We start from the raw sequence: 16517 nt of genomic DNA on the forward strand, positions 1-16517 counted from the left end.
GCACAGTATTATGCAATCCAGTACAAAAACAACACATTGAATTGAATAAACAACACAGGGACCAAATCTTATCACAAAATGAACATTATAGGCTTTACAGATGTGGTATTGGATCACATTATTTTGTAAAGGTGTTGTTGTGGTACCCCGCCCCCATTTTGTACTGGCTTCTCCCTACTAGAGATTACCATTCATGTACAATATAGTATGTTTATTTTTTAAGATTTGCTCCCATCAGTGAGAGAGAGAGAGGGGGGACCTCAAGAGAACAAATATGATGATCAAACAAATTCAATAAAGCCTAATCTTTTAAATCCAATTCAGGCCTCAAAAATCCCAGTGCCCCTCAAAATGCTCCATCCGCTTGTTTTGATCCCAGCGCAGTGTTGTTTGCAGCAGCTGTTTTTTTTTTTTTACTGTGTTGTTTTGACCCCCTCTCTCTCTCTCGCTCTCTCTCTCTCTCTCCCCCTCTCCCCCTCCCTCCCTCTCTCCCTCTTGGAGAGGTGAGTGATCAATCCATCATTAAATACAATTGGGTCAGAATTAATACCAGGTTCAAAAACATTTGGAACATTACAGCATTTACAAACACACACACACACAATCAGAACATCAAGTTCTATTCCAAAATGTGATGCAAACTTTGTTGTGCCCTGTTAGCCTTTGTATCGGGGTCATGTTGGGTTGTCCCGCATCAAAAGAAGAGGAAAATAAATCACAAGAGGCACGAAGGCTCTCTTCCATGACCTTCTGGGGACAATTATATGCAGACCAAGGCAGATAATTGATGTGATAAAAGATATATTTTGGTGCAGTCATATAGTGTGAAATTACAGCAAAAATAAGTAAAAAAACTAATTCAGCTCTACTGGACCTTTTGTCATGGATACTTCGTCATTAATCATTAAATGTATGTGGGAGACTAACCTTGATATCACGACTGAGTGGTTAGAGGTTGAAAAGGGGTTGAGCCCTGAGTGCAACACTTTTACTCCTCAATCATCACCTCAACTAGTAACATCACAGTCTTCTTATTAGAGTCAATCATTATCATGGCCGTGCACTGTGCCTTACTGTGATTTAATGAATGTTTGGAAAAGTTTTGTTGAGTTGTCCAAAATCATGATTAATGTCCTCACATTTAATAGGATGGTGTGATGACAGTGTCACAGTACAAGTTACAGTGCAAATCCATTTAGGTCATCTGACTTTCAAAACATATTAAGTGCAACTATTTGTAGACTCATGTGTGACTCATTAAAACCAGCATTGAGTTTAATTCATTCAGAGTGATCAGTATCCTATGGAATGACATTTTCCATTGTCTCCTCAGAGAAATTGCTGTGGCGGTCACTTTAGTATGACCATGAAAACTTCTTTGACCATTCAGAGCTAGAACAGCTAAAAAGTAAACCGAGTCTTCATCGTTACCTTCCTCCCTGCTGTTTATCAAGTCCTTGTGACTTTTTTCTTTCTTTCTTTTTACTTTTTCCCTGAGTTTGTTTTTCTTGGAAGAAGACAAACGGCAAGTGCGAGGAAGGTTGCCTTTGAACCTGACAGGAACAGCTCTTTACCGTAGCGTGTGCAAATCCCTTCCGTGTGTGTGTGTTTCTGAGAAGACACACGTGTACTTTGTAATTTGTCTGTGCGCATGAGAGTTTGTGTATTTTTTCGTGAGCATGTATATATGCATTTATAAGTACGTGGATATGTGTGTTTTTGTGTGAGCCAGAAGAGTCGCAGTGCAGGGTCTGGAAAAGTGTAGTGTGTTAGATTAATTGAGCATGGCAGAATTATGACAGCTGTTTACACTAGGAGCCCTACGAGCATTTTAGCACACCTTTTAGCCTTGAGTGCACTAGCTGACAGATGGAAGGCTTTTTCCTCCCAGTGTTGTGGAAAGGCTGAAAACGTCATCCACCAAAGGACTGACCTTGACGATGAACCCAACCCTCGCTCTTTGAAGATTGGTCCATTGGAATACCAAGTTTAATGAATGCATACTGGAATGTGCATCTAATTAAAAACGGGTCAAAGTTAGCAAGACGTCCATGCAATCACCATTAGCCAGACACTTATTGCAGGCTCAGGTAGGCTAATCGATGGGGAACAAAGGCATTTCAGTGGACAAGTGCATTGAGGCAAAGATGTAATCATCACTATGATGATCAGTTTATAATTTCAGACCATACTAAAGTCAGCAGAGAATAAATAAGAAGGGCATTTACAGGCATTTGATGCACAGATCCCAGAACTGTAAAGGACACCCAATATGCGCTGGGTGTACAGCTCACAGATTGAGTGTCTCTGTGTGGATAGATATAATTCCCAGAAAGCTCATGGTTAGAAGTGCTACCCTGATGTGAGCAAATCCCAGGAATGTATTCTTGTGACAAGAGTGAAGTCCTGCCCTCTCCCCAGAATCACCTGCAAACACACAGACTTTCACATGCTGAGATGGACCTTGTGAGGCACGTTGAGGTGCTTTGGAATCTTTGCACACTTTGACTGGACCCTATGGATGTATGCACATAGTCACGAACATGCATTAACAAACACACACGCACAGACATGAACTTGTGGGCCTGCACACACGTACCTCAACGAGCGCTAAACAAACAAACAGTTAACATTCAGAGATCCCCCTAAGAAGTGAAAACACATTACCATGCTGAAGCTGACATACACGGTCCAAGTGAAACAGGAAAAAGGTGTTTTGGTGCCTCTACAAAAACAAGGCTTTAGCTGAAAACTAGCCTTTTCTGGCTATACCCCACTGGCAAGGGACATTCACACGAACGACTTTAAATGCGCTCAGTGTTCATGAGATGCCTATACGGAGAGAATTCCATGGGGTCTCCCTGAGTTAAACATGCACTTCAACCCAATTTCCAGGAGAACATGCACTTAAAAAGTATACTGTATATCATATTAATGCATCTGTTCCCAAATCGCAACTACCTTTTTAGTCCCTCTGGAAATAACACTTTTCAGAATATTTCAGAATTATCTATAGAGTGTTCAAAATGTATACATTGAAGTCTAAATGGAATATATACCAACATCTACTGAAATCAAATTAGCATTAAGGATCTTGTACATGTGGTTTGGGAATATTGCAGAATAACTGTATTATTGAAAAGAGTCTGAATGTGTAAATTAGGTGTCAGCTCCCTTTCAGGTGACAGATGAACAATGCTTTTTGTTATTAAAGCAGATTGTCTCTCATGTCCATTTCCACATTCACACTTGGAAATAAAGGAATGCACATATTAACTGACTTTTTTTCCCATCCTCTCTCCAGGCCTATACGACAAATGTTTCTACGCCTCCAGTGACCGAGGCTGGCTGCTTGGCATCCAGGCGGTTAGTGAACACGGGAATCGTGACCCTCGCTTTTTCTTCTCCCTTAAAACTGACCGTGCCCACAAAGTGACCTCCATCCACTCCAACGCTCGCTATGTACCCAACCAATGGGCACATGTTGCTGTCACATATGATGGCGTGTACATGAAGCTGTTTTTCAATGGCGCCCAAGTGGGTGTCAGTCGGGAGCAATCGGGCGACGTCTTTAGCCATTTGACCAAAAAGTGCAAAGTGCTGATGATCGGGGGGAATGCACTGAATCATAATTACAGGGGGGCAGTGGAGAGGGTCGGCCTATGGAGGCAGGCCAGAGGGCAGAGGCAGATTGTCAGGCATATGCAAGGCCACGAGGACCCCCAAGATCTACCTCAACTGGTCATACGTGAAACATTCGAGCACCCAGGCCGGAAGTGGCTGACAGTAAAAGACGGTAGCTTTCCTCAGCCTGAGCAGGGGGCAGGTGGGCGGTTAGGATTTCTGGGTGGTGGTGGAGTTGTAAATTCTGAGGGATTATTGGACACAACGCTGGACCCTCCAACTTGTGGTCAAACTGTCTGCGACAATGTCGAGGTCATCAAAAACTACAACCACCTTTGGACCTTCCGTCGACCCAAGAAAGTACGATATCGTGTAATAAATGTTTGGGACGATGCTCGGCTGAAGCCAACTGTATCAGACCACCAGATCAGCCTGCAGCACCAGCAGCTAAATGATGCCTTTAGCCCCTACAACATCACCTGGGAGCTTAGCATCCACAACGTGACCAATTCCTCCCTTCGAAACCGCTTGATTCTAGCTAACTGTGATATCAGCAAAGTTGGTGATGATGCATGTGACCCAGAATGCAACCATCCGCTGACAGGGTTTGATGCAGGTGACTGCATGTCTGGGTATCGGAGCCGTTGCCCTGAGCACAAGCAGGGAAATGGTGTATGTGACCCTGAATGTAACTGGGAGAACTTCTTCTATGACCTTGGCGACTGCTGTAACCCCAATGTGACGGATGTGACCAAGACATGCTTCAACCGTTCGTCTCCACACAAGTAAGATCACTCTTTTCACATTTTGCATGTAACCCTGTTTGTAGGAATGCTAATGCTCTTTGGTAATTGTGTAATGAACACAAGACTTAAATTCACCAAAAAGAGTTCACCACTCACAACATTCCTTGCTTAAATTGATTCATCTTTTGGTTGACATGATGAGTAGTTTTGGTAAACCAACTCCACACTATGGCCTCACATGTCGAGAGTAAATCAAAAAACACATCTTTCCATACATGTGTCCCTGAAGGGAGGTTTTAATGTCTAGTCCTACTGTTTCCTGACCATTTGGGCTGAGGCTGAGTGTAACATAACTCCCAGCCTGTGTGGCCTGGGAAATCCTCCGGGAGCAGCTAGTCCAATCCAGCCTTGGCCTGGTTCAATCAGTGTTCCACACTTAAGCAGGGCAAAACAAACGCAACCGGATTACTTTTCTAGTAGCAAGTGCGCAAGCCAGACTATTAATTTTTGTATCAAAGTTTCAACAACTCTCCCCACCTTTTTCCACTCTGTCTGCTATACCCAATCGTCTAATAAAGCGGGCTTGATTGGAGAGGGGAGTTTTTTTTGGATAGTGATATTCTAAACAGAGTGTAAGGGCAATTAGAGGTCAGAAAAGAGAGTCCAGTATGATTTTGGCTTGTAGCAATGGAAATAATTAACAAAAACATACCACGCTCTCCAGGAAACCACTGATGTTGCACATGTTTCCTGGGGAGGAAGGTATGGGTCCCCTAAATGTGGGTGCCTGAAAGAATTTTCCAGGAAAAACGATGAAGAAAGTTTATTTCACATGAATACCCCTATTACAGAATCTTCTCGATGGACTGCACGTCAAGCAAGAGATTATGTGGTTTCATGCGGCCACTTTGGGAGAATACAGAGGCCTTCATAAATGCATGCAAATTTTTGTTTTTGTGGTAATGTCACTGTGGCTTGTAGATGATGAGTAAAAGCTGGCAAGAATAATACATCTCTGGAATTTGCTATAATAAGGTTTGTGCCAGACCTCCAATAGCAGGATTGTTTGTTTCCTACATTGAAACTTAACACAGTAGAATGAGACATTTTTGTGGACAATGCAGGGAATCTTAATGGTTATGAAAGAAAAACAGAAGAAAATGACAGAAATTCAGATGTTTGTCAGGATTTCTTGCCACTTTCATAAGGGGACAAGTGAAAGGGAGCAAATCTAGTGGGCCTAGTGTGTGGAGTTGTTTGGTTCTTTCTGATAGCATGAATCAAGGAAACCAGTCTGTTTTCAGTTAAGCTGGAAGCATTGTCTGTTTGGCACTATCCTGTTGTTTAAAATGACCGCAAAATAGCTAAATAATGACTAATTAACAACATCAGAGGGTAAAAGCAGGTGGGTTTGCTGTTGTTTCCTTAATTCCCATCGCATCCCTTCCAGCTTAGTCATCATTAGACGCTAATTCATCAAGTGGCAGGGAAACTACTTCATTTAGACATCAGCCTTTGGCAAAACGCTTGCCGTTGCAATGTTCGAACCTCCCTGCGGCCATTTGAAAGATGGGCTTGTGAAAGGAAGGATACCAGAAAAAGAGAAAATGAGACAGACAGAACAAGGACAAGATAATTCTCGGTCTAAAAAATAGATATAATCTCCCCAAGTGGTTGCTTATTTTGCTTTGATTATGGTATATCTGGAGAGACTTGCAGAGAGCTGCACTACAAACAGTTTGGCATTCCTCCTTAATTATGGAATTCTGGATGAACAATGTACCGCATATGCAGGGGAACAATGGTTGTGAGGTACTGCATTTATTTTTGCAGCGTTTGCGCCTGTTACCACTTACATGTACGGTTTTCCAAAATCTGGCTAACACAGGACACAGGCAGCTCTGTGGTTCTGCAACAATCTCTCCTCTGAAAATACTATTGATCATAATCCCCCCTCTCCCTCCCTCATTTGGCTGAGGGAAATATTTTGCATTGTTTTCCCAGCCCTTGGTTTTGACACTTTTTTTGGTTTCGGTGGTATTTGATGTTATCTGTCAGCATTTACATTCTTATGTCTGCAGCTAGGGGCATCTGAAATTGTGGCTGTAATTTATACACTGTGAATTTACACGATGTGTGCAGAAAACAAATGGCACTGAAAAAAAAAGTTGTTTAAGAAGCTCATACGACTCTTTGACTGTCAATGAAAGATCAATGTAATATCCAAGCAACTTGACAGAAGATCAATCCTATCATATCAGAAAGCTTTGCGAGTTTCTGAAATATATATATATATATATATTTTTGAATACCTCCCAAAAAAGCAAGATGGATACGCACGCTTTGCAAGGTGGATATTAGGACCATTTCGGCGTCAATATGTTTTTGAGGAATGAAGTTTTGGCCTGGCTTTATCGGAGGCTAATAGGTCATCTGTTTTCCCTTGGCCTCTGTCTTTCTCCCCTTACTGAGTCAATACCTCATACGGTGGCAGGTTAATGGATGGACCACCCTTTCTCTTTCCTTCACTCCCTCTCCCTGCTGTATTTTAGCTCAGAGTGGGGAGCTAATCTCCAGGGCCCTTGACTTGGGTGTTTTACAGTTGGTCATCTAAACCTTAAGCCCCCGTCCCATAAAACATTATGGAGTGCTTGGGCGTAAATACCAGGAGTTTGCACTTCCCTTTTAAAGCCATAGCACACTTATAAAGCACCTGCTGCTGAAGTTTCACCTGTGCTTGCATGGGGGCTGATAAACGTCTTTCTGCTTAACCACGGGACATGAGGGAAGAGTTCAGTAAGGAGGGGTTTACTTAGGCCACTGGGAAGGCAGGGGAGTTGCATCTGGCTATGATGGGATAATGTGTCGACAGAGACTGTAGGTGGTCTTTTGAAAATATGACACCCTGGGGTATTTTGTCAATAGTGCCTTGGTGGGGTCATTGCGGTTTAGAAGTAAAGGAAGGCACAGATGAAGAGGTATGCACATTTTGCCAGGACTGATAGTGTTCACCCCAGTGCTCCGTTAAGATCTCCCACTTCAGATAGGAACTGGGAAAACTGGGAAGCATCAAACCCTTCCCATCGTCAATTCCATACTTCACCAAATCCTTCTTTTTCAAACTCTTCTCTAAGCAACGAGCAGTCACAGCAGTATTCCCTGGATCTGAGCATTGACACGGTTCCTACGCATGTCTCTTACTTGGAGGGAAAAAAAGAAAATCAACGGAGTAAGTTAGAAGGTTAAACAGGGGAGTGCAAGTATAGTAATAAAGCCAGAGATGAATGATGGGTTTAGGGGCTGTGGTGTTGACCGACTCGATGACAGAGGAGCTGAGGGCCCCCTCCAATTTTAAAAGTGTTCTTGGCCGCGAGACCGTCATTTCAATGCCAGCTTGCTTACCCCTGCTTTCACACTATGCTGCCCCAGCCACGTGTATACAAGGCAAATTTATGGGCTTGTATGAATTATATATGGGTGTAAATGTATGAGGTCATAATCTCCCATTTAATATGTATCAGATATAATAGCATTAACACGGCAGTTTGAGCTGACTCGCGCACCCCTGGATCTCCAACAGATGCCCTCCAGTGATGCTTAAATTTAAGCTTGATTTTATGCCCTCATCTTATCTTACCTTTCTTCTCTCTCTCTCTCTCTCTCTCTCTCTCACTACTTACATTTTTTTCTCTCATTCTTTGCTTTTGTAAGTCTTTAAAGATTTTATTTTCTTCAGGATTTGTCCAAAAAGTGGTGTGGTTAAATGCATGGAAAATCCTGTCTTTCCCAAGTGGCTCATCTTGGCTTAAAAATGTTTGATGAGAGGGGAACAGGGACTAAGGGATGGTGAAATAGTTGAGGGGTAAGAGAGCGATAGAGAGACCGGGGGGCGGGGTAAAGTGTAATTGGCGAGGAGGTTTGAGTAAGATGTAAATAGACAGATCGAAAGTCAGAGGCCCAAACTGCTCTGATGATTAACACCCTCACAATGAAATCATTGGGCTACAGCTTCCTAAAGTTGCATCCCAAAGCCTTTACCAAAACTCTGCCAGCATCTGAAATCATACACATGAACATTCATATATATGCACATGCAGACAGACACAGGGTTTTTCTTATTTAATCGATTATTCTAAGACTATCTGCTCTCGATCTGAAAGTCTCCCCGTTCATCAATCCGGCATGTGATGCACATTCTGATTTTATAACTGGACCGAGGGCTTTAGAATAATTGAACTCAGATCAGTTACTGTAGGTGCGACCCTACAGTAGAACTGCTGTTCTTGTTCATTGCTGATTCAATCATTTTGCCATCAAACCCCTCTGATCCCCCCCCCCCCCCCCCCCCACTTGCATGTCCAAAAACTCTGGACAAATATTTTCTAAGGAAATAATGAAATTCCTGAAATTATTAGGAAGAGGGACCTTATATTATCTCTCACTCTCTCTCTCCTTAGACCTGGCCCCAGTAGTGAGAGCCCCCAGTTGCTCTTGAAGAAAGCATTTTGCAACACTGAACCCTTTTATTCAAAATGTTTGTTTTGAGGGATGGCTGCATCTTCACCAAGCAGGAACTTGTGATTTGAGGCAAACGTATCAAAGATTGTAAAGATGTCATGAAATGAGCATTGGTGGAAACCTTAGCAGGTTTACCACGTTGTGCGGAATTAGCTCACTGGTGTAAATCCTTCCAGAACACTGTATGTTACTGACTTTTACATTGCTTCCTTTAGGCTACATTGAATATACGCAATAAGACAGAACTTAGTATTACACTCAAATTGTAATATGTTATACTGGCATTATATTTTCAAAAAATGGAAAAAAGAGCACATGGTCACATTTTATTGACTTAATGCATTTTGGAAAGGCTGAGTACAAAATAGATTCTGCACATCCAATAATGTAGTTCAACTTTGGAGACTTGACATAAAATAAAATGTCTGATGATCTAATAAAAATAACACATACATTGATTGAATACTAGCCAATAAAAAGAAAGTACTTTAGTTTAACGCTGGACCTGGTACCACTCACACAGTTGCACTTCTTTTGGCAACCAGATGCTCCACTATAATTTAGATCAAATCAGAAGATGTCACATTTTATACCTTCTAGTTTGAGCTGCTGTTTATGTGGATATTTATGTTATCACAGGGCCATTAATCATAAATTGTGTTGCGTGCCATAGATTCTTGCTAAATGCAGTTTATCGGAAAATAGTTAAATGAAAACAGGCAAAATAGTGAATTTGTTTTCCAGTGTGTAGGCTTTACCATCAGTGATAACCTCACCCCTTTAGCCTGTATGTGAAAGAAATCAAATTAAATCAAGTCAAGTGGCTTTGTCCAGTGGAACTGTACACCACCTTATGACTTTACAAGAATTCAAAACATAGTTTAAATATTCTTTTATTTCAGTTGTTGAGTGGAAGAGTAAATATAAATAGTACACTCTAGGATTTTGCACTTCACAAAGGCACAAGTCTTTGAAATGTTTTCTTTTATCCTTGTATTTACCTGAGTTTACTTAAGTGGGACAGATGTGATGTGCACAAAGCATGATAGGTACTCCAAATGATGTAGCACAAAGATTGATTATAAGTATATGTTTTAAGGGTTGGTAGTGTGACCTCAGTAGACCTTGATTGTCTGAAATTATCAATTCATTTTACAGACAAGATCTTTTGTATTTATGATATATGGAATTGATCAAATTGAAACATTGCGCTATTGAGATGGCATCTTTATAAAATTCCTTCTTAAATAAATAAAGATATGACCAGTCTCTATTATATGGCAAAGCATTTTCACTGATAGCATACAAAGTGTCATTCCTAATCCTAATCTCATTTTTACAATCATTTGTCAACTATCAAAGACACAGGGTACTATTCACAAAAAATATCAGAGCAGCATGAAGTGCATGTTATTTTACAAGTAAGTACACATCCAACCAAAGAAAAGGAAGAGTAAAATAACTTAGTGTACTCTTCTGCTGTAGGGTCAGGGGCAGTAAAGGCATGTTGTTTTAGCCTCAGTGTTATCACACGCATTGTTATGATCTAAGCACATACAAAATAATAGTACGAACCAAAGCGCTGATAAGTGGGTCACACAAATTTGGTCAAAACATCCAAAGAGGATCTAATTTGTGCCAATAGGGACAATTCCGTGTTTTGTGTCTGATAAACTTGTTTTCGTATCATATCTATTTCCACAGCGTGTATACGTGAACGAAAAGGAATAAACCATCACTTCAGCATATGCAACAGATTACTGACTCTTCAAAGAGAACTGAGCTTGTTGATGCTGTTTGCCAGGACCACTAGCCACGGACCCATGTTTGATGTGTTCATAAAATGAATGATTTGCTTGGAAAGATCTCATTGTGTTGAGTGATTGCACTTGCAGTCGTTAGTGCTGCCGTTAGTATTCCCATGGCTGAGACAAAACACTGTGTCAGGGAGATGTCGGAATATTTGTCAAATAACATATGCATAAACCTGGCAGGAGTCATTCACTGTTAATTTCACTCAGGAGTCCATTGTAATAAAATAAAAAAGTGTCATTTTATTGCAGTACAGCCTGTAAAACCATGAAAAACATTAAGCAATGTCACAAAATGTCCAAAAATCCCAGATTATTTTTGGCCCCACTGAAAAAGCAGATTTATTCCCACCAGCACCTGTTTGGTGTAGCTTGCCATGACATCACTGTATGTGGAAATGAAGAAGACACACACTTAGGGGGATCCTCAAAGACATAATAAAAATACAAAAATAGATTGCACTGGTTATTACATGATTTGCTGTCGTCCAACATAAAACATCCGACATCATTATGGACATAAAAACATTGCGAATTGGCATTTTGTGTCTCCACAAATGAGAAGCACTAAATGCCCATAGTTGCACATTTGGGGTATTGTATATAAAGTGTACTGTAAATGAGGAGCAACTGCAATGAAATATAATGGAGGAAAAAAGAAGACGATGTGAGTGGTCAAAATTGATACCAGCCCAATTCACAGTACTATGGCCTTATCTGACACCAATCATAACCAGACTGCAGGTGCACAATCACTGTGCCAGGACTTCTAGACACAATGTCTCTTAGGCTGAGCAAAGAGAGAGGTTATATTAAGTCTTTATTTATTTGGGCATATTGATTAATTAAACACCAACTGGTTTCAACCTCACAGGGTCAATTCTGTTAGATTAAGGGCCATTGCAATACACTTTAAATAAGAATTTAAATTCAACAGGGGCCTAATCCTGAGCTCTGTCTTCCTGATATATAACACTACGTAAGCTCTTTTTGGCTCGGAACACTGTTGTTATTTATAAAACTTTGCCTTAGTGAAATCTTCACTCACTTCCTCATTGTAGAGCTAATGTGAAATACTGTTTTTCTTCTCATGCTTTTTATCTTCCAGAGCTTATTTGGATGTTAAAGAGCTGAAAGAGATTCTACATTTGGATGGCTCAACTCACCTGAATGTCTTCTTTGCCAATTCTTCTGATGAAGATCTGGCGGGGGTTGCCACTTGGCCATGGGACAAAGAGGCCCTCACACATTTGGGTAGAAGACGAACACATACACACATACATGCATGCATGCAAACTCACATGCACACGCATCCTGTCTTTGGCAGCCTAGATTGTTGATTTTGAGTAATTCAAGCCCCAAGCAGTTTCTCTCTCAATCACAGCTCTTACAGGGAAAAAGGTGATAATGAAGCTGCGGAGGCCCATTAATAATGCATTGTCTGAATTATATTCCAGTTCCACAATTACTTTACACTACACTAGGAATAGGCTTTGTGTTGTGTGCACATATACTTGAGTGTTTACATGTGCACGTCTTCTTCCTCATTTTCTCAGGTGGAATTGTTCTGAACCCTTCCTTCTATGGTACATTCGGTCACACTGACACAATGGTACATGAGATCGGTCACAGTCTTGGACTTTATCACGTGTTTCGAGGTATATCAGAGATCGAGTCGTGTAATGATGCATGTTTGGAGACTGAGCCTTCAATGGATACTGGAGATCTGTGTGCGGACACCAACCCCACTCCCAAATACAAAGGCTGCCACGATCCTGAACCTGGCAACGAAACCTGTGGCTGTCGGCATTTCACACACACGCCGTTTAACAACTACATGAGCTATGCAGGTGAGATGGAGCCTCCACATATGTTTTGCTACTTAGCTGGGCAAAACGCTACCTCTCACATAAAACTGACACACAGAGATCCCGTAGAGGAATTTGTTGAGTCTGTGTGCATACTGAGACGGATGTGGAATTTAGCAGGGACATTTCATGGGAAAAACCCAGCAGGGGGCACATCCTTTCATGTCACTTGTGAAAAAGTGAAATGTTTTTTATTGTCATATTTAAATGGGAAGAAAGACACTGCTAAATTCAAAGAGGTGTTATATATTAGTTTTCATGGGATCTAGACCAGTGGAGTCATTTAATTTCTCCCTTTTCTGATCAATCCAAAATCCAATGACGACCACCTACATTTGCTACTTTCAGATGATGCCTGTACAGACTCCTTCACGCTGAACCAGGTGGCTAGGATGCACTGCTACCTGGACCTCATCTACCAGACATGGCAACCCGCTTCCAAACCTCCTCCAGTGCCAATGTCCCCTCAAGTGGTTGAGCAGCATCATAATTCAATCACCCTGGAATGGTTTCCACCGATTTCTGGACACTTTTACAACAGGTGAAATGAGCTACGTACACAACTTCATCAAACAGACTCATCAAGCTGATGAACTTGTGTATGGTAATAAAGTTGAAAGAGATGAATTACATTATTGAATATTGTTTAGGTTATTATAACAAGCAGGGTTATTTAATGTCACATTTTTTTACAGACTAAAACAACTAAAAGTGAGCCAAATAGCAGCATCTTAAAACTTTGTTACACTCCCATTATTTGGCACATAATTCGAAAACATATTGACATAAACGTGATTGTCTTTACTGTATACATTTCATGTATTTGGTCTGTATCTAAGTTGGTTGCTGTGCCTGTCTGTTGGTTTCCTAGAGAAGTGGGATCAGTGTGTGATAAATGCACTGAGGGCAGAGTTCTACTGCAGTATGCCTCCAACTCCTCCTCCCCACGACCGTGTGCCCCTTCAGGACACTGGTCCCCACGAGAGGCTGAAGGTACAGTATGATACTATATAGTATACTTTGTGTGTTTTTTTGGCAGCGGTCAGGTGTGACCTTGTTGTTGATTTTCTAAGTCAATACTGTGACATGCAAAAATGTTTCTGACTGACTCAACTTAAAAAAATGCAAATGACTCACTGGATTCACGACACTTGGGCCGTGGGACAACATGGAAGGATCAAGGAGGTCACTTCCCAATGGATGACGCTCCATGGTACCACAATTTCCATATGAGGGCTCAGGCTCGAAACCAAGGTTAAAGATCATGTCTTAGCTGTAATCCTGATTTGTATAGTGGTGGCCTGAATTTGGGACATTTTTTTTCCCCCTGGATAGGATTTCACATTTGCTTATTCACAAAGGCAGACATGTGCTTAAAATGGAGCAAGCTAGTATCAGCTGGGTTGTAGACATAGACTGTATATAGGAAGTAGACATAGTCATCGTGACGGCACTCATTAGTTTGTGGCCTGCCGTTATGGAGCCTTGAGTTCGGCGATTGGGCCATTGCCATCTTGTATTACGTGCATTGCCATTTTGGCTTTTTGCAACCAGTGAACAGAAGTTGTCATATTTGGAATGTGGAAGAGTGACGTAGAGACGCCGTATATGGCTCTGGTAACGGCAGCGACCTGTCAATCACAGTAAGCCCGCCCTAAAACATACTCCACTTTATGGTCCATTTTACTCTAAATGGGACCATAAATGAACATCATGCTGTATTAATTAAAGAAGACTTGAAAATAGCGATTGAGACCATAAAGTCATGTTTACCATGTTTACTGAGGTAATAAATCAAGTGAGAAGTAGAGTCATTTTCTCATAGACTTCCATACAATCTGACTTCGTTTTGCAACCAGAGGAGCACGCCCCCTGCTGGCCAGTAAACAGAAATGCAAGTTTTAAGACACTTCTGCCTCGGCTTTGCTCGTCAGAACCAGAGGTTGCTGCCTGGTTATAAAGCGAGCCTGTGTTTTTAAGAGCATCTGGCAGCCATATTTTACAAGCTAGCAAATTTAAATATGACAAGGACCAACCCATGAATTTGACAAACCTATCTTGGGTAAACCCTCCTAAATAAAATAATGTTAACAAAATTGCTACACTAAACACTGCTATGTAAGCTGAGCACAAGCTACAATTAAGTAAACTAGCTTATTACTAGCCAGCTAGCTAGCTTATTATTCAGCTGAAACTCCTGAAAATCACCAAACAGCTGAATCCACTGATTACTGAAATGTAAAATTGTTAAAAGTGCGATCATCGTGTTGGTAAAAAGAACTTGTCACAGTTTTGAGATGCATCTTGTATTCACTTTAATGGTCAGGCTGTCCAATTAGTGAGTGCATTTAGTGCATTTCATGCAGCTATTCACTGCCAGTAAACTCAAACATAAGTTCAAATTAATGTTAGGCTTCTAACAAGTTATAGTTTGTGCACAGTCTACTCTCAGCATCTATAACTGAGAAGTGGAACAGTCACAGTCTTATCACAATAAGGCCATCCAGTACTTGACCTTTTAAATCTTGGTTTTACAATAAAGCCGCGTTCTAATGAGTCCTCAATCAAATGTACTTGTAGATTACTCGATTACTATTCGTCAACTGGATCAATTTGTGCTTCCATGTGAAAATCGTTGATTAATAATAATAATAATATAATAAATAAATAATATAGTAATCTAACCACAACACAACAATATTAATTATATCAACCACAATTATACTATGCAGAACAATTCAATTTAGAGATACAATTCTATCTCTGATTGTGTTGCGTTGTCTGACTGAGTCTGTGTGTGTGTGTGTGTGTGTGTATATGTGGATGTGCTAAAGTTTCTGAAGTCACTGAACCTTGCCTTCACACCGACTATAGTGTATGTACCAGAGGCAAGTCTGGGCTTGTCTAACATGCTGTGTGTGTAAACTGTACTCTATTTTCCCTCTTGGAAGGGGTCCCTGTTTGTGGCAGCTCCCCATTCCCTGTCCCTCTGCTGCTTGCGCCAGTTTCTCACTGGATACCACAGCTGCCGTTTCCTACTGTGATGGCGCATATGTGTCCAACAGTTAGTAACTTCCAATAGACACTGGCAAACTACGCTAACATTCTGTAAGCATTGGCCTATTAACTATTGGCATAACATATTGCAAGATAAGCGTGTCAACATAAGCACTTGTGTGACTGTGCACGTGTGGATTCATCAGCATTGATGCATACTCATGGCACCTCAGCCCGTTCTTATTCCCCCGGGCATCAAATACCAATGCTTTGACACTTACTTTGGCGTCTGATATTTATGAGCAGCACCGGGCCTTCAAGTAACAACAATGTAAGCCCATCCGCGTCACTGTTAAACGCTCAGAGAAAATGCTCCGGGAGTGTGATGATATAGACTGAAAAAATGATTTTGAAGTTACGTTAGTGATGTTTGTGATGTGTTTTCTGTACTTATGTTACGTTGTTTACATTTTACTTTGTTGCTTTCGTTGCCTAAACCTAAGTTCACGTACTTATTTTAAGCCCAATCATGATGTTTTTCCAAACCGAAATAAGAGGTTTAGTTGCCTAAACCTAAGTGTGTTTTTGTTTAAATTCACAACGATAACCACATGTTTACTGCAGCAATGCGCTGGGCTACCCGGTGAGTTAGAAAGTAATGCCAAGGGGTCTGACCAAGCGTCAGTATGTTGGAATTAAAATGTGTTGGGCACCTGTTATAAGGACTTGCTGTGTCCTCACCCTACTTGACAAAGAAATATTGGCATGGTGAGGTCAAAGAGAGCCAGACAACCTCTCATACGTTTTTACTATTCTATGGCCTGGAGAAATATGGCTGGACAAAAAAAAAGCAAGAATGAAAAAAAAGCCAAACACACATGGATATAGATTCAGGGAAGAGGGTAAGAGAGGTTGGGTGGGGTGGAAACCACCCAAGATAGTTGGGAGAATTG

The 16517-nt window shown here is 41.1% G+C and overlaps 1 protein-coding gene across 1 annotated transcript in view; it reads left to right on the forward strand.

The window, feature by feature from the left end:
• Positions 1 to 16517, forward strand: part of pappaa (pregnancy-associated plasma protein A, pappalysin 1a) — a gene marked incomplete at both ends in the record, with an annotated part of 80029 nt that overhangs the window by 1905 nt on the left and 61607 nt on the right. Inside the window, 5 exons of the mRNA XM_079178476.1 lie at positions 3305 to 4409; positions 11808 to 11953; positions 12256 to 12549; positions 12916 to 13108; positions 13439 to 13560. Of these exons, the coding sequence (XP_079034602.1) occupies positions 3305 to 4409; positions 11808 to 11953; positions 12256 to 12549; positions 12916 to 13108; positions 13439 to 13560 (1860 nt within the window). The remainder of the gene's footprint in view (positions 1 to 3304; positions 4410 to 11807; positions 11954 to 12255; positions 12550 to 12915; positions 13109 to 13438; positions 13561 to 16517) is intronic.

This window comes from Pholis gunnellus, assembly GCF_910591455.1.
Source record: "Pholis gunnellus genome assembly, chromosome: 18".
Lineage (NCBI taxonomy): Eukaryota > Metazoa > Chordata > Actinopteri > Perciformes > Pholidae > Pholis > Pholis gunnellus.